Consider the following 27,436-nt stretch of genomic DNA (forward strand, 5'->3'; position numbering starts at 1 on the left):
AACATGAAGGCTGGTCAGGCAACAGAGGTTGAGGTGCTGATGAAGCTGCTAGTGACTGTGACAACTATACTAAAATATGTGTTTCTGCAAAGACTTGCAATTTTTATGTTGTCAGCATTCTACCCCAGGTACATTTAGAGAAGTATGACTACATTGTAGTTGCTGTGTAGTTTGAAGGCATACAAACACTTTGAATACTGAAATTGTATTAGACTCGTCAGTGCAGCATGACTCAATTTAATTTACTCTGTTTCTCAGAGCAGCAGGTCCCAGAAAAATGAATTGATCATCGTTAAATCTCCTGCTCAAGCACCTGAACTAGCTTGAGATCTCTACACTGTCTCCAAACCAAATTTAGGGTGCATCCAAAGCAGCCATCCACTTTGTGTACAGCCTTGAGCCTCTCCAATGTCTCATGTGGGACACAGCCTGGGCCGCTACTGATATGCAGAAAGAAAACTCTATAACCCACAGAGTAAGTTATAAGAGTAAGTATGTATTTATTCAGCTCTGAGGTGCATGAGGGATATCTCCTGCAAAAACATGCACAGCCTGGAGACTTGCCCCTCTCTTTTTATTCTCTGCAAACTAGGGTTACACAATACACCTAATACATAATCCATTTCCTAAACCCGCCTGTCCCTGCTTCATATTAAAATTAGCTCCATGCCTCTTTGCGACTGTGCACTGCTCCTTGTTGGTCACTCTGGTGGTCATCTGGGGGTCTTTGGGATGAAGTAATCAATCTTTCTCGCAATTGAACTTTTCACCTTGTCTCCTTGTGCATGCTCCTTTTAGTCCTTTGACCGTCTTTCAGACTTTTATACCATTTTTCCCAGCTTAGGGGTCCAAAGAATCCCCTTATCCTGTTTGTGCATTCTAACTCTTTACCTTACCTTGTAGTCTTGCTCTCTTCCTGCTCTTGTGGGAGCAGTAAGCATCTCATATGGTTTTGTCAGCCCTCCCTCTTTTAGTCAAAGCATTTCTTGATGCTTGATTCCTAATTATTAATTTCTCTGTTTCACTACTGCCTGTGAGTGTTGCTGTAACACATACCACCCCTCCAGTAGAGCTGTCTTGGTTTGGAAGACAGGTGTCTGGTAGGGAGGGCAGGAATTACTATAATTTTGAAATCAAGGGGCTCTCAGGAAGAGATCTGGGGATAGGAATAACAGTTCTTTACTAGTGTGTATAACGAGGCACACAAACAACAATAACTACAGCATTAACAACAAAACAGAACCAGAGATCCTGTGACAGCCTTCTCAGCCGAGGTGGGAAGGGATGGAGGAGAGGCTTTGTTTCACAACCCCCTCGGGTGGGCAGTCCCGCTGCTCCTGCAGGGCTCTGAGGAACACTCGGCTGGAACAGCAGGGACGAGCAGAGATCCTGGGCTGGTGGACGAGCGAGGTGTATCAGCAGCTCTGCGGCGGTGGCTGGCACTGCCACACGTCCCGGCAGGACAGGGGGTGCGAGGCACACAGAGAAGAAAGAAGCAGCAGCAGCAGCTCCGTCTGGGTGATGGCAAATTCCCTTCTCCCAGCCACAACAGCTCTGAGAGAGTGTCTCGCTCTCCAGCCCAAGAAAACCAGCCAGTCCCCAGCTGCCCCCGTCCTCCCTGCTGGGCCCAGCCAAACTGCCTGTGTTTCTCAAGCATTCAACTAGTACCATCAATCAGGTTTCCCCACAACTAATGGATAAAAAATTCCACAGGTGAGACGGAACAAAAGGAAGGACACGTCCAACACCCAAGAGCTACATTCAATATAGTGAGTATGGCAATTGAAATTTGGCCAGAAGCAGAAACTTGTGAATCCAAAATTAGAAGCATCAGTCTTCATAGCCTGGGATGAAGGAATCAAGCTAAAGACAGCCCAATCCAGCTTTATGTGTAGAGGGACAAAAAATGCAACTAAGAGAACAGGAAGAGTGTGGCCAGCAGGTCAAGGGATGTGCTCCTCTCCCTCTGCTTTGCCCTAGTGAGGCCACATCTGGAGTACAGTATCCAGTTCTGGGCTCCTCAGTACAAAGAAAGACAATGAGTACCAGAGACAGTCCAGTCAAGGGCAACAAAGATGATGAGGGGTCTGGAGCACCTCTCTAATGAGGAGAGACTACAGGACCTGTTTAACCTACAGAAGACTGAGAGGAGATGCCAATGATGTGTACAAATATCTCAAAGACAGGTGCCAACAGGATGGTGCCAGACTCTCTTCAGTGGTGCCCAGCAACAGGACAAGATATAATGGCCATACATTAAAACAAAAAAAGTTCTACCTAAACACGAGGAAGAACTTTACATTGAGGGTGGCAGTGCTCAGGGAAGTCATGGAATCTTCCTCTCTTGAGACATTGAACACTGATCCTGTGGCAGGGCTTTGGACCAGGGAATCTCCTGAGGTCCCTTCCAATCCTAAAAATTCTGTGATTCTGTAAAAAGGAGTAGATATAACTTGCACATGGTAGACATGACATGTTTTAGATAAAAAAAACTGCAAAGAAAATGTAATAAATGGAATTGATTTGTGCTAACTAAATTTTAACTATTTGGAAAGTTATTATTAGAAGCAATCAAAAGAATCAGTGTTACAAGGCAGATGCATTCCTTTACAGATGTTACATGTTAAAATTGAGGTACAGAATGCAGTTTGGAAGATAAGTGATGTCCTAAGATGAAATCGGCCTTGAGATGGACAAAATTAGAATGACTTTAGGCATAGGGCCTAAAAATCAGTAAATATAAGACTAATTAGTAGACTTACATAACACAACGCTTAGTACGCACGTGCAAACCTGTAAGGATATCCAAAGGACGAGGAAGAGGAGAAGCCTTTGTCCAAAAGACCACCAAAAGAAGACTGAAGACCCCCTAACAACAAGTGAAGCATGTGCTGTGAAGAATAGTGACATAAAATCAGAAAAATTGGAAATAGGAGGAAACTTACGGGAAACATTAATGAATATGTATAAGCATACAATATATAAGTTTAGCTTGAAGTGCTTTGTTTTGTATGTGAGGCAGGGTGGGGAACCCTCTCCGTACCCTGGTCAGTTTTGTACGTGAAGTGGGGTAACAAGCCCTCCCCGTACCCCGGTCGGTTTTGCTTATTTTTTAATCATACTTAATTACTGGTAAGTTATATATATAAATTGTATTTTTTACTAAATTGTACCCTTTTACTAAACTGCATTCTTTTATTCCAAATTACTATTCAACTTACTAAATTGTATTAATTTTTAATTAAACTGTTATTAGCTCAAGAGACCTAGTTGTCAAAATTCTAATTTCATTTATAACAGAAAATTTTACTTCTTTGGTTTGCCAGAGCAGAACACCAGAAAGGCTAAAGGCTTTGGAGTTTCGTTTCACGTTCCTGACACTTCGGCGTGGGGGTCTGCTTTGACGCCAGCTCTCCTGCACACCAGCACCCGGTACCGAGGTGACACGGCCAGGTCCGCTCCCGCTCGGCGCTCCCGGCCCGGGGTGTCCGAGTCAGCCGCTCCGGCGGGCCCCGCGCGCTCCGCCGGCTGTTCCTCCAGCCGCCCGTGCCGGCGGGCGGGCGCCCTCTCCGGGCGGGGCCAGACGGGGGCGGGCCGAGCCCCGTCGCCGGCCGGGGCGGCGCCGCCAGAGGAGGGTCCCGGCGGGTCCCGGCGCTCGCTGCCCCGCCTCCGCCGCCCCGCCCGGCCCGGCCCGGCCCGGCCCGTCCCGGTCCTCCTGCGCCCGCACGGACGGTCCGGCGGGCCCGCGGCCGCCATTGGCTCACGGCGCCATCCGGGCACTCGGCGCGGCGCCGCCGCCCGGCCCCCTCGTCCCAATATGGCGGAGGTGAGCGGGCAGAGCGGGCCGGGCGCGGGGCACGCTCGGCGCCCCGCGGGGCCCCGCGCCCGCCGCGCCCCCCCGGCCGCCCCGCCCCCCCAGCCGGGGCCCCCGCGGCGGCTCGGCGGGACCGACGGGGGCGGCGGGGCCGGGGCGCCGGACCCGGCGCGACCGGGCCGGGGGCGGGGCGCGGTGCCGGTGCGCGGCCCGCGGGCGGCGGAGGGGCAGCGGGACGGGCCGGCGGTGTCGCCGCTGCGGCGCGGGCCACGGAGAACCGCCCGGAGGGAGGGAGGAGGAGCGAGCCTCGGGTTAGGTGCGGGGCCGAGGCGGCGGCCGGTCCGGTTCGTGATACGACCCTCCCGCTCGTACGGGCCGGAGGGAGCGGGAGCGCCGGCCGGGCCTGGCGCGGCCCCGGGTGGGGGCCTTGTGCCAGGGGAGGAGGAGGGACGGAGAGCGGCAGGCGGGAGCGAGGGAAGGAGGGATGGGCGAGGGTGAGCGGGATGGAGCGGCCAACAGGGCGGGACGCTGAGGCTGGAGCGGAGCGGGGAAAAACGGGGTGGCGGGGAAACGGGGCAGCTCCGAGGGCTGCGTGAAATGAAGGGCCCTGCCTGCTGCCGGGCCGCAGAGACTCCGCTCTCATCTCGCTCTCTTTTTTCCCCTGCAGGCTTCCTTTGGGAGTTCGAGCCCAGGTTCGTCCTCGCCCACCTCCTGCATCGGCACCCAGCCTGTCGCCCGCACGCCGTTCTCTCCTTGCCGCTCCTTCCCAAATATATCCATCCCCTCGTAGTTTTCCTAAGGCTTCGTGTGCACGCTGTTAACTGCCTGCCAGGTTTTTAAGAGGAGATGTGCGCTACGGATTCCTTCACTTAAGTCCATTTGCAGTTAGAAATTGACTGCTTGGAACCAAAAATGAAATCAAAGTTGTGTAGCACTTTTAAGTCAGCATCTCAGTAAAGCCAGATAGGCTGGAAAAAGGCAGCTTCTCTTATTGCTGTTAACTGCAGTCTTGCTTAAATTTTTGACTTCTTGGTAATAGCAGAAAATGTTTAAAATCATAGCAACAAGTGATTTTTAAGGCTGTAACTAAATGCTGTTAAGGTTCTTTGGAATACAATATACAACCAAGCATTATTAACACCAGCAGGGCTATTCTCAAATATTTGGGGAACAAATTTGCTTCTATGCAGATGCATTCTGCAGTGTTCATCATCATCTTTAACTCTTAGGAAATTTGTTGAGCTTGTATTTTTCAGTATAGTTTTGAATATTTTCAATGGGGTATTGATCATTCAGAACTGCAGGAGAAGTGGGGCTTTTTAATGTAAAGTCTGTGGAACAGAACTTCCCATTGAGTTAAATGGAAAATGAGTTAGAAAAGCAATGAGAAGCAATGATCTTGATCATACCCTTATGAGTACCTGTTAGATTAAGGCAATTGATAGTTTCTTAAAACTTGAGCAGGATGTAATGGCCAACAGCAGGAGGATTAAACACATAATGTCATTATTGGACCTGTAGTAGCATTGTCAGCTCTGCTGAAAGTTCTGTGAGACCATAATATGAATAGCATGTGAATAAAAAGCATTTTTGGGCTGTATGTTTCTCTACAGTAACAAACTTTGACAGCTTTGTCTTAAGCAAGCTGAACAAAGTTCAATTACTTTCATGTACAGAATGAATGCTTAGCATCAATGATAAAAAATTGCATTCTTTAAGAGTCAGAAGCGTTGTTATTAACAGCTGTCTCAAGGCTGAAAGCAGTGCATAGAGGAATACTGTATTATTTTTTGAAGAGGGTTGAAGATTTGTAGTTATTTCTTCAAAAACTTTTGAAGAAGTTCCTTGATAGAACTTAATTCTTTGATAAACCTTGTCTGAAAACTAAGGATTGCAACAGAGCACTAGTAGTGAAAGAGAAACCAGAAGTGAAAGAGGAATATACTAATCTTTCTTCTCCAACCTGAAAATCATAAAGAAGTGAACATTAAAGAGCAAAGCAACCCTATGATTGGTGATTCTTCATTGTAGAACGCTGACTATTGATGCAGAATATTTTCATCTTGAAAATTGATTGACTCTTAATGTTTCAAATGACAAAGTGTGTTTAAAATAACAGTACTTTTTTGATGACTTCTGAGTATCATCTTCAGTAATTAAAAAGTGTCCACACATTTTAAAGTGGACCACAGAGCTATCACACTGGGTTGTTAATTAATGTGATCCATTAGATGCATTTTGTTATTTTTATTTTCCATAGTATTGCTTGAAAATTCTGCTGTGTTTATTCTTCTAGATGAAGTGCTACCAATTAATTTTATTAGAAGATCCATTTGTGAGGCTAAAGCAATTGGAAGCGAGTCTCACTTTATTTTGCTACTAGTAGGATGTGACCTCATAACCTAAGTTACCTGTTTGCCACTGGAAAACTATGCTTGTTAACATAAAAATCACATCAATAAAATCAGTCTATAGATCACAGTCTTGCAGATTCTAATATCTTTTGATGTATGTGCTTTGTATCTTAATGATGATTTCAAGGGTGTTTTGAACAAACTTTTATTCAGTATAATATTAATTTGGGATAGTACTTCCTGAAATTTAGTTTTGCTTGTTTAGGTACTTCTCCCTGCTATTCTGTTTGTAGCAAAAGAGAAAGATGTCCTTGTTACTTAAAAATATGAAAAGGAAAGGTCATCTAAAGCAGCTGAATTTGTCAAGTAGTTACGAATTTGTTACCCTGTTGAGAATTCTGACCCTCTTTGTAAGAGAGTTCATGCAATTTGTTTTTGCTGGGATTTAATTTTGTATGTTGGTATAGGGGAAAAAATTTCTTAAATTAAGTTTTTTTTTGATAGTTGGCTCTTTGTCATCTGAGGATCATGACTTTGACCCATCTGCTGAAATGCTGGTACACGATTATGATGATGAACGAACTCTTGAAGAAGAGGAAATGATGGAAGAAAGCAAAAATTTCAGCTCTGAAATTGAGGATTTAGAAAAGGTAAGAGCAACTCTTTCCCTTGTGAACGTCCATACATATTGTAACTTTTCTAGTGAGAAAAACATTCAACCTGTCCTTCAATTTGTATAGTGCAATTTTCTGCAAAAATGCATTTGCAGCTTGTTGGAAAGAAAGGTTAGGATGCAGCAGTCCATCATCACAGAAAAGGCTGAACTTAGCTTCTCAAAGCTAAGTGTTGGTGCTCTTTTTTTTTTTTTTATTTAGTAGCACATTTGCTTTGGTAGAGAAATCACATAGGACATAGGTTTTAGAGGCCTGTCATCTAACATCACTTGTATGTTGAAACTACATTTTGCATACTATTAAAATGACATCTAGCGGTGTTTCATTATCTTGGTCAGGTTTTACTTTTCCAATATGCAGACAAACAATACTGGTTTAGCCATGATGGGTCACATTAATTTGCTTTATAAATGATACTTCTATGGCTTAGTTTTATCAGTTTAGTATTCAGTGGATATACAAAATTATCAGTGTGCTCTTTGGCTTTTTCTATTCCATTTTACACGTCTTAGTAAGAAGTTTTTCTTATTTACACCTTTTGTTCATCCATGGCAGTATAGCATGCATTCTAAATGCCTGCTGAATGCTGAACACCCAGAAATTGATACTATTTGCATTACTCTCTTCATGACCCACTTACACTACTCAGCACGACTGCAGGTTTTGGTCAACAGACTTCCAAAAAAATGTATTTTTTAGCATCAAATACAAGGCTGTGTTTCAGTAGTCCATGTGAAAACAAATTTTCTATATACAGAGTTGACAGTGTTTATACTCCTGATTTTATTTTTTTTTTTTTGGCCTTACTGCCTTTACTTTTTTGCTGATGATGAGCTTGCTGTTATAGTAGTGAAGCAATTTGCCAGGTCTGATGGTCAAAATGGAGTTTTTACTCCACAAAGTTCTCTTACTGCTTCTATAATAGAAGAAAGAAGAACCAAGAAACACTCATCCTAAACACTTTATTACTCTAGGTCCTTATCCTGGAAAGACTTGGATATGAGTTTCCATTTACCCATTGTGAAAAGTCTTTGCCTGACTAAGACCTTGCCTGGCAAAAGAAAAAAAAATGGAATTTAATCAGTGTATGAGTTCAGCAATAAATTTTTAGTGGTATAACTTTTAAAGGTGTAAATATTTGAAGATATTTTTCATTCCCTGATGTCTTGATTCAGGTAATGAAAAAGAATCTGCACTGTTCTATTAATTGTATTAGGATGCAAATATGATGATAGTTATTAGAAGTTTGATCAAAAATTATCAGAAAAGCCAAGCTAAAAATCAAGCCTTTCTCTTGATTTTTGCCTTTTCATGGCTGTCTTTCTCTTATTACATTCTCAGTGGTTAATACACGTTCTGCAGGAGATGAAAAGAAGGGCTTAGAAGTTGTGTATTGGTTTACTTTTGTGGGAGTTTTCACATGTGCAGCTGTAACTATGTAGGAACAAAGTCTTCAAAGTTTTCTGTATTTCTCTTGAAGAATTATTGACAAATCCTGTTCTACAGTATCAATCAGATAATGGAGCAGATTTTTAATACTTTTCATTTTCATTCAGTAAAATATTTTCCCCTTCAGCTTGACAGAACTCACTGCATGCCAAGAGACATATTTACGAATTGCTACCATAAAATAATTTTAAATTAATATTTTAAACCTTTAATTATTCTTGCTTTCAGCTGAATGTTTGTTTTTTATTTCTGTTCTTCAAAATATGTCTTACTCTCTTAGGCCTGAACTGTTTACAAGTAATTGGCAATATGTTGAAGTGTTGTAAATCTTCTTGTATTAGGAAGGAAACATGCCGTTGGAAGATTTACTAGCATTCTATGGCTATGAACCCACAATTCCAGTTATGCCAGGTTCCAGTGCGAATAGCTCACCGAGTGAACTTGCAGATGAACTTCCAGATATGACTCTAGATAAAGTAAGTCAGAACATTTTCACCTGCATTGTTGTTTAAAAGCAGAAATACAGGTGGCTTTAAATTACGTGTCATAATCTCTTGATGCTACAAAATATATATCTTTGTTAATTTCAATATACATTGTCACTCTGGGATCCTACCTTTTCAAGGATGTTGGGCATTTAGTTCTAATGATGATGCATAGCAGCTTTAGTGTGTCACTATATTAGTACGAAGGAAAACTAAGTATGTCAATAGTTCTTCTGAAACACATGCGGAGGACTTTTAAGTAGGGGGTTTGTTAGTTGTTTTGGGTTTTTTTTAGTTAGGAAGTGGGATTTTTCGATATTAAGTGCAGTGTCCAGAAATGACTCTGACCTCCACCACACATCAAGTGCAAAAAAAAAGAAAATAACATGAAAATGCACTTCTGAATGTTTTTTCAAATGTTTATCTTTTAGAAAGGTCTCAGCTTTAGGGAGAGAGAGATTGTTTTATGTGTAGTGACTATATATGTTGAATTGCTGATACAAAACCCTGAAATTTCTGCTTTTGTGGTGTGCAAGTTAAGTTTAAATTCTGAGATTTTATTCTGATTTTTGGCCACAAAGCGTGTGCAGCTTGTAGTTGAGCTTAGAAAGTATGCAAGTAGTAAGTATATGTCTTTTTTTTTCCTATGGGTATGATGTAATGGTAAACTCCACAGAAAGAAGGATATAATGATGGCTCTGCACATCTGATTCTCATTAGGATTCACAATTGTGTTGAGGCTACAAAAATGTAGTCAGCTTGTTGTCTAATACAGTTCTTCCCCTTCCAAGTATCTGTCAGAGGGGTTCAAACATATCTGCTAGTGGAGGAAGTATGCCTTTTCTTTCTTAATATTGTTTCTTTAACCTACAAAAATGTGTGATTTTTTGGGTGTTTTGTTATCTAGAACTATTCTCTCAGCAAAAGTCTACAAAAAACCTGGCTGGGTTTTTTTTGGTTGGTTGGCCTTTTCCACAGAGTTTAGGACACAGTAGCTTTTAAAGCTTCAGTATATCTGTGATGCAAAGAATGACAGAATGAGAAGTATGTGAGGTAGTTTCCATTGGTGTTTCTTACTGGAAGCAGCTGGAGGAACATCTGAGATTGATGCTTGCAAAAGTTAATTCTTTTGCATTTGTTTTAATAGAAGACAGAGGGGAACTGCTATGTTTGACTCTGAAATGAATGGCTTTATTCTTAGAGTTAGTAGGAGCAAACTAGCTTTTTATTTAAGGGAATATGATCTGCAAAATTTTCTTCTGGTAAGGTAACTCATTTTAATTAATGAGGCTTACAGTTAGCTGAATCTAAATGCTTACCAGTCTATATTTTATAGTCACTCTGGGGTTTTATTTTTTTATTTTAATGATACAGGAGGAAATCGCTAAAGACCTGTTGTCAGGTGATGATGAAGAAACACAGTCTTCTGCTGATGACTTGACACCATCAGTTACTTCTCATGAAGCTACTGACTTCTTTCCTCGGCCACTAAGATGTAGGAAACCTAATTTTGTAATAGTGCTTTATAAAAAGTCATAGCATTGTATATAGCTTCATACCTTAAAATACCAAAATTGAGGAGTACTATTCACTGTACCAGGAGTTGAGAAACAGTGCTTTGTAAAATGTTGTACATGAACATTGACTTTGGCTGGCATTACTGAGTACCTAAAAGACTTACATTTGGTTTTCTGCTCAAAGCACAATTAAAATTAATTTCTCTATGAATGCAGTAACTTCATAATCAATAGTTATATAGTGTTGAGGAACACCCTTCATGACTTTCAGTGTTAGTGAATTATATGGACATGTAACCCATTCTTTTAAATTAGTGTCTTTGTACTAAAATTTTTGCTGCTGCTTTTAAGCCAGTGACTCCTCCGTACAGCCTGTGGATGTGAACTGGGATGCAGTGTCTTTGTGATTATTTCCCTTCACACATTCAACACTTTTCCATATGGCTTTAAGGGGTGAGCCAAAGTAGTTTTATATGGGATGGGGCCTGTAAACCCATGACCACCAAAATTTCACTGTCCATTGAGCTGTGATGGGAAAGAACCAGTGGTTCAGTTATCCAGCCTGGATGAGATATTCCTCGTTGCCTGTTGCATCTCATTTGTTCACTGGTGTCCTAAAGTTAGAGCAGTGGGGAGGACTTCTATTACAGTTTTAATTTGGCAAATATATTAACATATTCCATGGAGGATTTCATTTTTTTAGAGGAGGGAAGGATAAAAGGGTTGTGCTGCCTCAGTCACCAGCACTCATAGCCCTTTGCATACTGCTATCTGATAAATGCAGGACATTTGTATTGAAAGAGAGATAAAAAAATTGTAATGCCCCTTTCTCAGTTAAACAAATGCCAAAACATGCTGGCACTTGTGAACTGTTAATGAATATGACATTTTAAGTGTGGAAGTTTCATAGAAAAATGTCTTTAGCCCCTCATCTGAGGATTAAGAAACAGTCATCTTTGTTCTCAGCTGTCATGGTTTTCTTTCAAAATGTTTCTTTGTTAGAACATTCAGCTGGACATTTTAAAATCAAGTATCCACCATTTCAGGGAAGGAGATACCAATTCTCTGTGCTGTTGGCAGTTCCATTTTTTTCTGGTCTCTCTCTGTCCATTTCCCAGATTCTAAGATAACATTAAGTTTTAAGATATGCATTATCTAATACGTAATACAGATTGTTTCACTAAGTTCACATTAATTGGGCAGAATAATTGCCTGTGATTGTCCAAGTGTATTGTTCTGTTCGTTCAGGTTAGCCCCTTGCTTGCTACTTGTAAAACCAAAGAGAGAGAGGCTGGTGATTTCAGTAATGCCTACGGAAGAAGACCCTCAGTCCATGCAGTCTTAGATATTGTCTCTGATGTTCTTGATGTTTTAGTTGTGATGAAGCTAAAATTTCAGCCCAGTTTATGTTGTCTCTGAAGCTGGAGAATACAAAATAGCTGTAATCATGTCACAGCTGTAGATTCCCTTCTGATGGGGATTATACAACAATAAAAATAGGACTGCTTCAGAACCCAGTACCACAGCGTCCCAGATTATCAAATGTGAGTTATTCTATGAAGTAATGTATTTGAATTGTTTGGAGGGCTCTGCTGTATTTCTTCCTAAGGGAAGGAAAAAAATTATTTAAGAGGAATAAGCAGTCCTTTTTTGTCTTACTTATTCCATTTTGTGTCTCTCCTTTATCTTCATTCTGTGCTAAGGCAGTCTGGTTTAAATGAATGTTTTGAATGCCCATTAAAACTTCTGATGAAAGGTTTTAGTAGGTAATAAAGGCATGCCTTTAGCTTTAGTCTCTGTGATTGACCTCAGGCTGTGTCATAGCCCTGGAAGCTTCCTGTTTTTTCTCTAGGCATAAGCTTTTATTGAGAATCAACAAAAAAATTATCTAATTTCCTTTTGACTGTTGGAAATACAGTAGATTGTGTCATTTGCAATGATGATAAATGTTTCGGTTCTGCAGTATACAAATACCAGTGTGTTCTGACTTAATTCTAGTTCGGTTTTGATAGAAATCTGGATCAATAGACACACAATAAGTGTCTCCCTGAATAAAAGCAGGTGCTCCTTTCAAAAGTAAATATTATCTTGTAGTTCTGTGCTTGAATAGAAAATTCTCCATAGCTAAAAGGAAACTTCTTTGTTTCTGAAGCAAATACCACATGTGACGGAGATAAGGAATCTGATGGTGAAGATGTAGAGACAGACAATGGTAATTCATCTGAAGATTTGAGAAAGGTAATAATTATATTTTTTAAAAGTTAGAACTTAAGAAAAATCCCGTAAGAGTTTTAGTATGTATCTAAGGTTGTACCTTCATTCAGAAATTCTATGTCACATGCCAGGTTAATGATGCTTTTTAATACTTCCATACACAAAATATCGTCAGTAACTTTTTATTTTTATTATATTTTCAGGAAATAATGGTTGGTTCACAATACCAGGCTGAAATTCCAGCTTGCCTTGGCAGATGCAGTGATGATGAAAAGCGTATGTTTTTCTAATTGTTTTACTTCCTATTTTATGTTTATACATAGCACTTAGTGGAAAAATGTTATTTAAATTTGTAAGGTCAATTCAATTACCTAGCAAAAGTCTCAGAGACCATTTAAAAAAGGGTTCTAGAAAATTGAAGCAGCACAACTGTATACTTAGATCTCAGAAGTGTGACTCTCCAACTTGGAGAGGACATTCTTAAGACAAAATTTGAGGGTTAATTCTGATGTGTCTGCTAATAGTAGGTGTCAAGTAACTGTAGGTCAAGAATGAGTACTTTTTTTGGAGAATCATAGCTGGTCTGTGAGCATGGAACTTAGTTTACATTGAAGATGTTCAGAACAGTCTTTTTCCGTGCTCATTTTTTTTGGCTGGTAAAACCATGTGAGATATAAAATTGCTATGGAAAACAAAGCAATAAACTATTTTAAATTTCCTTGGTATTTATCCTATTATTCTATATAATAGGTCCTGTTATATTGTCTCTTAAAAATGTAATGTATTAAATATGATGTTACTCCAGTACAAATTTATGTTAAAAATTGCTGTTGTGCTAGAGTGGAAAAAAGAGCCTTATGTAATAGAGTTTTATTTTGTTTCTTTAGAAACCTAATACATATAGGTATGGAATTGAAAAGGCAAATAATGCAAAAAGATTTGCTCATGGGTGGAACAGCTAGGAAATTAAGAAATGGGTTGGGTGATATAGTAAATGAAGGGCATTCTGTGGGTTTTTTTCTGCAAATTTTTGATATTCTGTAAGGTGCCTGTGTTCTTTAGCATTTAATGGGGATATTATATGAGTGAATTGTATTGAGTCTTTTCAACTGTGCCACCTGCTCTTTTGAGGAGTAATCCTTTGCAATAGAGAAGAAGGAAATGACATACCATTTGGTAGGAATGGAGCTGGAAGTGTCAGGAAGTGAATATCTCTTCTGTTGCTTAAGATCTAGGAAAGCCTCCAATTTCTTAAGATTCAAGCATGATGCTAATGGGTTGCAAGAAATGGAGGAGTAAGGACTGGATTTACATGGGTAACTCTTTTACAATTTCCACATCTTGACTTCTCCTCAGCCAAGAACTAAGGAAGTCCTTATAACCAGAAGATGACCAAGGAGGGGTTAATCTAACAATTTTCTCTGTAATGAGGTGGTAGTAGCGAAAAATAGTGAAAGTCTTGTCTGAGAGCATGGCCAAGAGCAAAGTAGCTCCCAGATCAGAGAGCTCAAGGAGCATCTTTTGAGGTTATTCTTGGTTAATAAAGAAAGCTGAAGAGGAGTGTCACCAGCACTCTGGAAGGCTGGGCTTAGTTGTAGGGGTGGAGAATTCTATGAAAGCCTTTCCTGTATGCCCTGAAGAGCTAGTGATGGCAAATAGGACCTTACATTTGTACTACGTAGTCCAGCTACCAGATGTGAGCTAGAAAGCAGTTCGGCACTCCTATAAACTTTGCACTTGTATCTTACCTGTCTGAAAGCTTTCTATGTTGTTAACCTATAAAAGAACTTTCAGAGGTATTATTTTATTCCTCACCTTAGCCTAATGTTGTTTCCTGCAGTTTTAGGAAAGCTTTAAGCACATCCATCTTTTCTGCTGTAGCAGCCATTATGGTTCTGTGTTTGAATTAAATAACTCAAGTTCTGTATTGTCAAGAGAGTACCTGAAACATGATGTGCAATGGTAATCACATCTATTGATCAAAATAAAGGATTTATCGTTTAATCTAGTATTGAAAGATGCAAAGACTGGCAAAGCTCCTGTCAGCTCCTGTGCATTTCCAATATATTGTCTTTGAGATAAGCTGTCTGGGAGTTGCAGATGTCATTTCAATGTACTGTGAAAGACTTTACATCGTAATCACTTAAAGCATTCAGCATACCAAATTCTTAACAGCATTCAGTTTCTACTGAATGGAAAATCTAATCACCACATTGCCATACAGATTGCCACTCTGTTAAGTAATTTTTGGCAAAGTTTAGTTGAAAATTAGTAAATAGCCAAAGTGATCATGCTCGATTTTATTACTTCTGTGTTCCTGTTCTTTGTATTTGTGAAATAGCTTTCAATGTTACAGCCTTAAAAATGTTACACCTGGCATGAATGGATTTCTGTTTTATCAGCTTATGAAAATGAAGACCATTTACTTTGGAAACCTGATGTGATCTCAGAAAGTAAAGTTAAAGAATACCTTTTTGAAACCTCCTTAAGAACAGGAAATGAAAAAATGATTGGCAGAATTCCTGAAGGACTACATACACGGGACAATGAGCAAGTAAGTTTTATATCCTGTTCCATTTGTGACACAGCACTTTGTAATTAACATGTGGTCTCCTTCTCTGCTTTGTATTATTAAGGCACCACTACTCAATGTCTTCATTCCTTAGTTGAATATTATGGGGTCAAGATCTTACTTAAAATTTTTAAGCACATTCTTAAAAATCTTGAGTATTTGAATGTTGGCAGCCTTGTGATCTGTGATGTTTCTGGTTGTCATACCGTTGACAAGTTCAGCCTTTTTAATAATTGCATATAGTGTTTTACATTTTTTTTTAGTTAAACAGCCTCAGCTTTTAGGTGGTTTTGGTTTTGACTCTTGTTTTTAAATTTTCATCATATGTAAAGATAAATCCTCACTAGATATGTTCACTGGAATACTAGTTTTGGAGGTCTAGATTAGATATTATGAAACTTTGACCTTTCTAAAGACTTTTTTTATTTTATAGGCGCTGTATGAACTTCTTAAAAGTAGCCATAATGTTAAAGAAGCAATTGAGAGATACTGCTCAAATGGAAAGGCATCTCAGGGTAAGAGAATACATGTTTTTTCAGTAAAGTGTGGTTAAAAAAAAAAGTTCTGTGGAAAGTTCTTGAGTAGAATCAGATTATCAAGCACATCCCTGTCATGATGACTTTAGCACAAATTAGGTATAATCTGATGTTGTCCAGTTGGAAGTTCTGCTACAGAAGTTTGCAGTTTGTAGAAAGGCTGACAATTTGTTTTCGACCTTCCCTTCTTTCCTCCACAGCTGTTGTAATGGTGAAACAGACTGAGGAGAGGGGTGGTGAGAGACGTGATTCTGCTGCTATAAAGTAGTTCTCACCCACTATATGTAGTGTCTCTTGGAGATCATGATTGATTACAGTCTGATAACGTTTGTACCAAAATCAGGAGAATATATGTAGGTACGTAAATAAGTCCCCATTCTGTGCTAACTTTTGTGTTATGCCAGCCCTAAACGGGCTCTATTGTATAGTTCCTTAGGGCATGGAGAGCTCTGCTTGAGTCTGCATTGGAAAATGGGCTTCCATCTTGTTTGTCCTTATTTTTTATTAATCCCTTAAATGAAAACCAGAGGCTGTCATTTAACAAAGGTGGTTTTTTTGTCCTTTATTTTTGCGTAAGTTTTGTGTGAAGCAGAATGGGTTATCAGCTCTGCTGTAAGTTGATATTCTGGCAGATAGTCCTCTACTCAGAACTGGATCCAAAGGGAAGTTGAGTGTATGCAATTAACTGCTGTGAGAGACAAGTATCTAAGTGAATATCAGGTTGAATGCTGACTGGCAGCTTAAGTACCACACAAACTCCTTCTGCCCCACCACTTCCTTTCCTGGTGGAGATGAAAATTAGAGGAAAAAAGTAAAACTTCGGGTTGAACTAAGAACAGTTTAATAATTGAAACAAATAAAAGAATATAATAAGAAAACTAATTATAATGCTTACAATAATAATTTTAGTGAAAGGGTAAGACAGAGTGATAAAACCCCAAAGACGTGAGTGATGCACAGTGACGCGGTTGCTCAGCACCTGCTGACCGAGGCCCAGCCTGTCCCCCAGCAGCACCTGGCCACTCCCAGCCAGCTCCCCCACTTCATACCCTGGCCATGTTGGTCTGTGTGTGGAATATCCCTTTGGCCAGGTCGGGTCAGCTCTCCTGGCCATGCTCCCCCAGGCTCTTGGGCACCTGATCACTACAGAGCACAGAACACTGAAATGTCCTTACTTACACAGTTTGGCACCAACTAAAACATCAGTGTGTTATCAATATTATTCTCATATGGGATGCAAAACACAGCACTGTACCAGCTGCTAGAAAGAAAATTATCTCAGCCAAAATCAGGACACTAAGGTCAAGCTGAAGGAGGAAATAAAGACTATAAGAAGAATGCTTTAAAAACTTCAAGAGATTGTGTAGACCTTAAAGTATCAGCTGCAGGGCTGTATCCTACATCCAGTACTTCTCTGGAATTTAGGTTCCTGTTTCAGGATTGAAGAATACCTCTGTCCATTTGTGCCTTAGAGGCCAAAATTCCATCCTAAGGACTGGTACTCCTTACCCATACCCTGTTCCCCAGGTTCAGATGGAATGTTACACCTTCATTAAAATGGTAAGGGATAGATGGAGGAGTAAGGCCTAACAGGTGAGGGAGAGGCTGTGGATGTTGCCTGCCTAAACTTCAGTAAAGCCGTTGACAGCATTTTCTACAGCATTCTCCTGCAGAAGGTGACAGCCCATGGCTTGGAAAGGTGCGCTCATCACTGGGGTAAACCCGTCTGGATGGCTGAGCCCAGAGAATGGTGGTAAATGGAATTAGACCCACCTGGTGTGTTCCCTAGGGCTCAGTATTGGGGGAAGTTCTGTTTAGTACCTTTATCAATAATCTGGATCAAGTGCACTCTCAGTCCATTTGCAGGCAAAACCAGCTTGGGTGGGAGTGTTGATCTGCTGGAGGGCAGGAAGGCTCTGCAGGGCGATCTGGACAGGATGGATCAACAGGCTGAGGCCAATGGTGTGAGGTTCAACAAGGCCCAGTGCTGGGTCCTGCCCTTGGGTCACACCAACCCCAGGCAGCTCCACAGGCTGGGGCAGAGTGGCTGGAAAGGACCTGGGAGTGCTGGTGACAGCAGCTGAACATGAGCCAGGCTGTGCCCAGGTGGCCAAGAAGGCCAATGGCATCCTGGCCTGGCTCAGCAATAGTGTGGCCAGCAGGAGCAGGGCAGGGATTGTCCCCCTGTCCTGGGCACTGGTGAGGCCACACCTGGAGTGCTGTGTCCAGTTCTGGGCCCTGACTGCAGGAAAGACACTGAGGGGCTGGAGTGAGTCCAGAGAAGGGCAGGGGAGCTGGGGCAGGGTCTGGAGCACAAGTGCTGTGAGGAGCAGCTGAGGGAGCTGGGGGTGTTTAGTCTGGAGGAGGCTCAGGGGTCACCTTATCACTCTCCACAACTGCCTGAAAGGAGGCTGTGGCCAGGTGGGGTTTGGCCTCTTCTCCCACATAACCAATGACAGGATGAGAGGAGATGCTCTTAAGCTGCACCAGGGGAAGTTTATATTAGATATTGCAAAGAAATTCATGGAAAGCGTTGCTAAACATTGGAATAGATTTTCCAAGAAGGTGGTAGGATCATCATCCCTGGGGGTGTTTAAGAAACAACTGGATATAAGGCATTTAGTGCTGTGTCTAGTTGACATGGTGGTGTTTGCTCAGAGGTTGGGCTTCATGATCTTTAAGGTCTTTTCCAATCTTAATGATTCTGTGATTTTGTAATGTTGTCAGTGTCTGTCTCTTAGAGTAGCCATTATACTATGATGTGCTCTACCCCACTGAAGCTCACTACTGTTCTCAGTATGGAAATCAAAAATACACCACTCCCAGGCAAGTTTCTTACAGTGAGACTTTACATGGGGGTATTTTCTCCTCTTCAAAGGTTGAGAACTTTGCAGTAAGGAATGCAAAATTAATGGGGTTGAGAAAGAAAAAAAAACCAGCTGTGAGGTGGAGTGATTATCGCTTTCATCTGGGAGCATAAAGGTTTTGTTTTCAGTGTGTGCTTCCAGAGATACTTTGAAATGTGTGAATGCATTTTCCCCCACTGGCTTTCGAGTGGAAACTTTTTGTATCACCATTATGAATGTAAGATATCTGAAAAATCCCTCCTTACATACATATGTATACCCAAAGCTACAATTAAGATTGGAAATTCATAAGAGCCATGAACAATTTTTGTTGCTGTTTGTCAAACCAAAATCCAGTTTTAGAAAATGCAGGTTTAATCAGTAAAAAAAAAAAAAAAAAAAGAAAAGAAATGTACCATTTCTCCTTAAGAGATCTGAAGGGGTTGGAAGAGGCCTGTGGCTCTTTAGGACCAGGTGGTTGTTTTTTTCTGGATTCCTTGATAGCCCTTATTTTTCAAAAGCCTGGATCCTGTTAAGTATAGTCCCAGTCAGTTTGTCCTGCATGGCCGCCTGACCTAGGCTTAGTGCTGAGGCACTCCTCCATGGTGCATTATGCCTTTTCCAGGAGTGCACTACCTCACCAGGGGGTTTATGAAATCAGGCAAAGTGTTGTATGTTCTGGGCAGTCTGCCTCATGCTGGATCCATTGGCTGGCTGTGTTAGGTTGGAATTGCCCTCCTGATGACAGTTCATCCCACCCTGTTTCTCAGCTGTGATTTACAGAGCCATGCACTGAGGCCAGCATCCAGGCTGGTAGTTGGCTCTTGGGTAAGACATGGCCTAGACTGCTGAGTGCCTGAGAGAGAATGGGTCTAGCACTGTTCCTGTGGTTTGCACAGCAGAGCTGAGCTCTGTCAGGCCTTCTTGTCTGTGATGCTCACAGTCAGAACAGGGCCATCCATCAAAATAGGGTTTTCCTTGGCTTTTTTTTTCCAACAACCACTGTTCCTTGTGTCCTTTGTAACAAGAAATATTGGGAAAAATTACCACACAACCACCTCAGTGATGTTATCAAACACTATTTTTTGATGACAAACTTACTGAGACCAAAAAACTTTTGAAATATCCTTTGCTTTCAAGGATGAAAAATTTCTGAAATCAAACTCTGCTAGATCGTTCTTTATAAAGAAGAATGTTAAATTTCAGGTAGGATAGTTTCTCAGTAGGGGAAATAAAATCTAAAGATCTGAATAACTGAATTACTTCAGTTTTTTTAGAATGCATTTGGATATTCATGCATTAGGAACAAAATTTTATTCTTTGTAAAATGTTAGCGAGGAAAATCAAGTTTCTCATGCTACTTTTATAATTGTCTAGAAGAGATGACAGCATGGACAGAAGAAGAATGCAGAAGCTTTGAAAATGCACTTCTGATGTATGGAAAAGACTTTCATCTCATACAGAAAAACAAGGTTAGTATTTTACGGTTAAATGGAAGAGTTGGTAAATTATATGGTACTATATGAAGGCAGTCTTTTGTCAGAAGCCATACAGAAGAGAGAAATAAGAACCATATTAAAATAAATCTGGCATTTTTGAACTATTTTTTCCGTACTTTGCAGTAGTATTTCCAAACATCATTGGAAATACTAGGCATTGTGTTAATATATTATCTCTGAAATCAGTTGGCATTACTTCTCTTTATGCATGTGTATTACAATTCAGTTTAAATTCATGCCTTTCCTAGGAGTGAACAGTATTTCTATGCCATGGCTATAGGAGGGGAGAATGCATTTTTGCCTAATTTATTCTGTCACCAGGAAGATGCTAGTTTACAGAATCTGGCTGCATTCTGTGTTCTCGTAAGGTATAGTCATCCATAATATTCTCTTTTCTGACTCCAAAAAGGAGTCTTGGTTTGGATTGCTTCTGATTGACTCCTCTGTGCCTGAAGAATCAGGCTTTTTGCTGTTTTTATCAAAAAGCAATAGTTGACAATATCAGTGTTTCCAAATTTCCTGTATACCTCCTTTATACCTGTGATACTACATTAAAGGTTTTTTTTCTTTAGGAGTCTGGTGTTTTTACTGTATTTCAGGTGAACTTTATAGGGTTGTGGTTGCTGTTCAACAGTAGTCTTCTGGTCGTGCCCAATACCTGGTTTAACCCATTCTAAATAATTAGATAGTTCAGATATCAAATGGCCTTTACAAATAAACATTAATGCATCAGAGATTAAAAATGTTTTCCAACATGGAACAAAACATGTGTGTTGATGCATCTGTCACTATGGACCAGAATTAGTTTTAAGAAATCTACTGGGTTTTTTTTCCCAGGCAAAAGGGAAGAAAAGTTTAGGGAAAGTTCTGGGATCCAGCATAAGGTGATATGACTTGCATACAGCAAGTATCAGCTAGACAAGATTTAATGTGTGGAGGAGCTTAACAAGATGTGTTTCCTTACTGCTGCAGTGCAAAGCTTTGTTAACTGGGCCTTTGTGCATTAGCATATGGACACCTGTTAATTTCCTCCCCTTCCTGTCTGTGCCTAAACTAGCAAGGTATACTACTGCACCCAAGGCATTTTGGATTTGCCACTGATGTTTCTGTATGTGTGAAAATGCTCAAATATATTTTACTGCCAGACTGTATTGGATAGTTGTATATTGGATAGAGTTGTAAAACTGGAACTGTGGGTGATATTATGATGATGTGAAATGTTTCTGCATCAATAAGTAGATAAAAATGGAAGTAATGACTTTTTCTCCAAGAATCTGACTTCACATAGCACCTCCATTTTGGGGAAAGACAAACAGTTAACATAGATCAAAATGAGTCTTTGCAGTCCTTTATACCTTCTCAATAAGACTACAATATTATTTTGTTTAAGCATTTACTGTTGTGGTTTGACAACTCTGTTGCCAAAGCCTCCACAGTTCTGGATTTTGCCCAAAGGAATACATACCCAGAGTCTTTTGTGCTTCACTCCACTTAGATCATTCACTTGCTCAGCTTTTTCCATTGTAAGAGAGGATACCTCTTACTGTTTAAAAAATGTTTATATATGTATTTATATAAGTACTTCAGAGGTAGATAGAGTTTCAACCTAGTTTTAAAAAGAAGTCTAATAACACATTGAGTAGAACAGATGTAATATTTGAAACTGTAGGTCTGTTTGAAATCTGCAAAGATATTTTCCAGAACAATAAAAACTGACAATATTGCAGGAGTAGGAATTGGGAAGATGACAAAACCATAGCCTTTGCATTAATGTTGTCAATTCTTTTTGTTGCCCTTTAGGTAAGAACCAGAACAGTTGCTGAGTGTGTGGCTTTCTACTACATGTGGAAAAAGTCGGAACGTTATGATTACTTTGCTCAGCAAACAAGATTTGGAAAGAAGAAATATAACCATCATCCAGGAGTTACGTAAGTAAAATGTTCTTGGAATGTGTTTTCTGTTGCAAATCGTAAATGTAGAAGACTTCCCCCCCACCTCACTTCTGACATTGCACTGTAAAGCTTCAGTGGCTATGGCAACTGAAATTAAATCTATCATCATTTATAGGACTTTTTTTCCAGTTATATAATACATTGTGGATGCAATATTATTTTAGAGACTACATGGATCGCTTAGTAGATGAAGCAGAATCCCTTGGAGGAGCAGTGCATTCTTCAGCCTTAACATCTAACAGTCGAACAGAAACCATTCCTGATCAACAACTAAGCATTCTGAACTCTATCACTGCCAATGAGTTGACAGGTAAATCAAGAAAAAAAAAATCTTGGTTGGAACTACACAAACAACTATTTCATTTGCATTTGTGTTCATCTGTTTTCCAGCACTGACAAACAGTGTAGCTACAGTCTGCCACAATTCAGATGTGAACTGCCTGGATGACGCTTTTCCTCCTATGGACAGCTTACCCCGAGCACCAGTTAATCATGTGCCTGTTGGAACAGAAGAATTACTTAACTTGCCTAGCAATGGTGAAAGTGATTGTTTTAATTTATTTGAGACTGGCTTTTATCATTCAGAGCTAAACCAAATGAACATGTGCAGTGAGGAGGCAGAAAGACCTGCGAAGAGATTGAAAATGGGGATTGCTGTCCCAGAATCTTTCATGAATGATGTTTCTGTAAATAACCTTGGTGTGGACTTTGAGAACCACACACACCATATTACCAGTGCCAAAATGGCTGTTTCAGTGGCTGACTTCAGCAGTCTATCTTCAAATGAGACAAATGGTTTTATCAATACCCACACTCTCCACCAACATGCTGCCCTTCATTCAGAATGACTGTGGAAAACTAAAGAAACAGTGGGTACTTTATGCAGTAGTAGTAAACTTGATGGGAGCTATCAGGTTTGCTTAGTCTTTCACTGGAAGTTTGAACTTTATGACATCAGTGATGTCTTTGTATGTATAGAACTATATCTTGATTTATCAAGAGTAATTTCTTTTTTCAGTCCATAAATGTGGAAATGTCATAGGATGTGTGGCAGAGTTTGGGACTAAGAGAACTCTGTGGTGCAGCTTTAAGCTCTGCTTCATTTTTTTTTCCTAAAGCCTGTAGACAGAGGCCACCGTTTCAAAACCAGCACAGAAGTTCTGAACGGATTGGAGTGGCTTTTTTAGTTTAAGTTACTTTTACCGTAATGGATGCAGTGGAATAACAATGTTTACAGGTACCAATCCTGATCCCTGCTCAATGTAGCATTCCCACCCTCCCCCCCCCCCCCTTATAAAGGCAGGGATGGGTTTCTTTATTTTAAACTGCACAAACATACAAGGATGTTTTTTAAATGGAACCTTCTCTCATGTGATACTAAACTAGAGCACTTCAGTTTACAAAACAGCAAATTCATGTTGGTGGAAGCTAGCACAAGGGACTTAAGATGAGAAAAGTGAAGATCTACACTTGAATGCTGTTGCAAAATTAAAGGTCATGGCTACCTTACACAGAAGTAATCATGCTGCCATAGACGTCTGTGTACTTCAAACTTAGCAGCTTAAACAGATGAGTTTTAGGCTATATTGTGTTTGGATAGGATTTGTCCACAACTTTGAAGAGTAATGCAATCGTGTACCTTAACTTTCCTAAGGCAGCTGATGTATAATACTACAGTCTGCACAGCTTAGGATTTACCACTAAACAGTCTACATTTGGAAGACATCTTAAGTTGTTTGGAGCACTGCAGTTCTAAGTGTTACAGTTTTGAGGGACTATCTAGTTTATGTAGTAATAGTAGAACCTTGAAGTACATGCTTGAAAGTTTTATTTAGCGTGGATTGCATTTATTTGTTTTGGCAAGTCATTGGCTTCAAAATGGCACTTCACTTCCTTGGTCAAAATTTATGGGATGAGTAAAAATGCATCCCATAAAAGCAAGTATTTAACTTCATTACGTTTCTTTATTTTGAACCTTGAGTGCAATTTAGCCATCCAGGATGTTTGTGTTGCAAACATTTGTTTCAATTGCTGCAGGAACCAAGCATAGTATTGGCTTGTGACACATCATAGCATGCAACTTGCAGGGTGTTCTAATGAAAGCTTGAGCCCCACTTCAGTAGGATTACCCCTGTCCCTCCATACTTTTTCTTTGCACTGTTTGTAATACAAATTTAATTGCCACTAATTTGTTTTCATTATTCAAGCGATTAAGTTTGCATTGTTGATATTTTTAATAGTTGCTTCAAGGTTGTGCTGAGTAATTAGAAACTAGTGACTTTAATATTTGAAAGGGAAGAGGGTATTTATTATGCATACTGTGAACTGCATTGACATCCCGAGTTTCAGATGCAGCATATGGAGTTTTCTTTACAGCATTGTAATGAAGATTGCTTTGAAGTGTTTATGCAATAGCACATTTATCATATTAAAAACAAATTAGTTTAGCACAGTGGACAAAAGTAGATATGATTTTGTAATCAGTTCTTAACTTAAACATCTGAAATATTTAACTTTAGTAAGTACACAGTAAATAACGGGTAGCCTTGGCCCTGTGTTGTACTCTTGACATTCTTAGCCAAGTTCTCAGCTTCTTACTGCTGTGTTTTGTGCTGAACTTTGTACCTTGTTTCTTTTGTTTATGAATCAACCCATTATAAGGAATTTTGTAGAATTCTGGCCATAATCTTCCATTGTTATACATTCAAGTTTATGGGTTTACAGTGAGTGGCTGGTCTGTAGAAAAATCATACAAAGATGACTGAATGCTTATACCAGTTGCACTTAAATGAACATGCCCATTTTCATTAGTTGATGCAGTAATATACTCAGTTTATCTATGCATTGCTGGGCTCTTAATGTAGGCAGAGACTTGTCTAAGGTTTGGGTTGTCAGCAAGTTGAATGGACACTTTAGTTATTTAATAAAGACTTTGACCAAAATTCAGAAAATGGTATGAGAGAAAAATGATTTCCGGGTAGTCTAATATAAATGCTGATCTTACTTAGCCTGTTGGCTAGCTAGCTGGTATCGTTTACTTTTAATTCCTTGTTAAAATGAGGCAATAATTTGCAAGATTTCGTAAATATGTAAATTCTTCATATCTTTTTAGATATCTCTTTCAATATTTTCTGACTACTTCTGTGTATAGTAACATTTTTGTGCATGCTTGATGTGACATTCATAAATTTGTACCACTATGACTTTATCCATGTAAAATAGCTATTTATTGAACTTTACTTTTAAAAGCTGGACTTAAGTTTTTTGCTCTCAGTTTAAACATTCAGATGGAGAACTTGTTACTGTTTATTAAAAGAATTGTGTTTTTAAAGTCAGCATGGAGATAACTGAATTTCAACCATATGAAGAAATTACAATGCCTTGGCTATTACACAAATATTGTGTAAAAATGACACAAATTGTGAAGCACAATTCTTGTAACAAACTGTGATGAATTCTTTGTCCTTTGCCATGTGTTTTCTTCATACAAACAAACCAAAAATTCCATAATGGGCAATTGCAGTGTTGGTAAATGTATCCTTTTTATGTACAGGGAATCTGAAGAGGGTAGCAGATTCATGTAGAAGTGTAACTGGTGCTGTGATTATAGCAATACCACAGTTGGTCACACATTATCTTCCCATGCTAGGTTCTTACGTGTTTAGTCTTCCTCTTGTAATGGTCAAACTGCTGAACTTACTTGAAGGATGTACAGTACTGTTTGAAGAATATGAAATTGTGTACAATTAGGTCAGTGAATTGTGCAATTGAAACTGAGAGTCAAAAATATAGGAAAATTTCAGGTAGGACACAGTGATACTACTTAATTTAACCAAAGTCTCTAATGAGTATTTCAACTTTGAATGTAATCTAATGGATAAACTGACCAACAGGGACGCTATTTGCCCAGCATTACAAGCACATTGTCTACAGACAGGGAAATAAAATACAGTAATTTGTAAGATAATGACAAGGTTACTATTTTTATTATTCATATTTTTCATTGAAAGAAGGAGGAAGATGCTATCAATTGTACAATAAAGTAGGAATGGTTATAGTCTTCCTAATAAAATAGAGATTCCAGTTATTCTCAGTTCAAAGTAACTACCCTGTGCATAACAACAAATCAAGTGACAATCGGAACATGTTTTAGCATCAGATGTTCAAGAGGAAGTCGCTGTTGTTGCATTGGTTTTAATATTTGTACATAAACACTGATTTTTTTGAGCATTATTTTGTATTTGTTGTACTTTAATACCTGGTGTACAGTTCCAGAAATAAATGTCTGGAAACCTTTCTTTATTTGTAGAGCTCTTCATGCATCTGCACGGTGTTTGCTACTTCATTTTGAGAGATACTTAGCAGTAACTCTGAATGCACTTTTAAGAACTCTGGGTACAACCAAAGCACATGCTGCCATCTACATGGTGGTGCACAGAGGAGTGAAAAATGCAGCAGGCAGTGATGCAGGTAGCTAATGAGTAATGGTTCTTGAAATTACTTTTGAAACATTATGGCTAAAGTATAGCAAATATCCGGACTTAAATGTAGCTTCAAAGTTAACCCAGAGTTCAGACTACAAGCTGTGGAGAACACATACCTGTTCTCTGGGGAAAAAAACTCACCCAAATTTCTAAATCTCTATCAAGCTAGATTACAGCTGTGAATACAAAAATTTTACTTGGCTTAAGCCGTAATGTTGAACTTAAAACAATTTGAAATACTTTTTGCCTTGATTCTTCGGTTCCGCAAGAAAACAAGCATTAAGCTTGGACGCTGGTAAAGAAATTTTTTTTTTTTTTTTTAATTAGGAGTACAAACTGATATAATTCTAAAGAGCTAAAGTAATTTTTCAAGTAATGAGCTTTGCTTCCCCTGATGGAGAGATACAAGGATGTCTTTCTGATGATGGTCAGCACAGTCTGCAAAACAAAGTACCAAAACACTTCAGTTACAAGCTGCACCTCTCTTTTTTATAGTTGTTTAGCATAAGGATCAATGCTAGAATAAATGATAATGACTGACCCCCATCTAGTTTTTGTTGTGATGCAACTGTTAGCCTTGCAGTATGGAGTCTTAAAAATGGCTGTAGTTTAGTATATGTATATTTAATCTAAACTCTTCTCAAATCAGTTACTTAACTTACACTTCCATTTAGGTAGGAAACATTAGTTTCTGCCACTAAAAAGATAAGATGAAGTCCTTCCAGTGCTTAAGCAACAAAGAGCCAAGTCACAGAATAATAGAATATGCTGAGTTGGAAGGACCCATCAGGTTCATCCAAGTCCGGCTGTGGCCCTGCTCACAATACCCCAGGAGTCACACCATGTGCTGAGAGCATTGTCTGAACACTTACTGAACTCTGTCAGGCTCAGTGCTGTGGCCACTGCCCTGGGGAGCCTGTACCAGTGCCCAACCATGCTCTGGATAAAGAATGTTTTCCTAATATCCAACCTCAGTCTCCCTGGACACACCTCCAGGCCATTCCCTTGGGTCCTTCCACTGGTAATAAGAGTGAAGAGAT

General features: G+C 39.8%; 1 protein-coding gene and 1 long non-coding RNA gene across 3 annotated transcripts; one reads left to right on the top strand and one right to left on the bottom strand.

Moving 5' to 3' along the window:
* Nucleotides 1–1,306: 1,306 nt before the first annotated feature.
* Nucleotides 1,307–3,458, bottom strand: LOC148184512 (uncharacterized). Its single transcript, XR_015772411.1, has 3 exons — nt 3,311–3,458; nt 2,786–2,891; nt 1,307–2,430 (listed from the first exon to the last, which is right to left on the bottom strand). It is a non-coding gene; the product is annotated as an uncharacterized LOC148184512 (long non-coding RNA).
* A 263-nt stretch (nt 3,459–3,721) lies between these two features.
* Nucleotides 3,722–26,214, top strand: MIER3 (MIER family member 3). Of its 2 annotated transcripts, none has more exons than XM_005532643.3 (13): nt 3,722–3,826; nt 4,482–4,506; nt 6,673–6,818; nt 8,633–8,767; nt 10,151–10,271; nt 12,446–12,531; nt 12,711–12,783; nt 14,910–15,061; nt 15,513–15,594; nt 19,839–19,933; nt 21,761–21,888; nt 22,077–22,222; nt 22,303–26,214. In XM_005532643.3, the coding sequence occupies exons 1-13, from the start codon at nt 3,818–3,820 to the stop codon at nt 22,758–22,760; spliced, it is 1,656 nt and encodes a 551-aa protein (XP_005532700.1). In that variant the 5' UTR covers nt 3,722–3,817; the 3' UTR covers nt 22,761–26,214. The 2 variants fall into 2 exon arrangements, with proteins under 2 accessions (XP_005532700.1, XP_005532701.2); XM_005532644.3 differs by having other exon boundaries at nt 19,842–19,933.
* The last annotated feature ends 1,222 nt before the right edge of the window (nt 26,215–27,436 follow it).

Source organism: Pseudopodoces humilis, chromosome 4 (genome assembly GCF_049639895.1).
Source record: "Pseudopodoces humilis isolate 2021_Gansu_Grassland_sample_001 chromosome 4, ASM4963989v1, whole genome shotgun sequence".
NCBI lineage: Eukaryota > Metazoa > Chordata > Aves > Passeriformes > Paridae > Pseudopodoces > Pseudopodoces humilis.

What these genes read in the sequence shown, in the direction of transcription:
- MIER3 (XM_005532643.3), top strand. An exon ending in CATCTGAAGATTTGAGAAAG is followed by an intron (nt 12,532 to 12,710) that starts GTAATAATTATA and finishes TTATATTTTCAG; the next exon opens with GAAATAATGGTTGGTTCACA. An exon ending in ATGCAGTGATGATGAAAAGC is followed by an intron (nt 12,784 to 14,909) that starts GTATGTTTTTCT and finishes CTGTTTTATCAG; the next exon opens with CTTATGAAAATGAAGACCAT.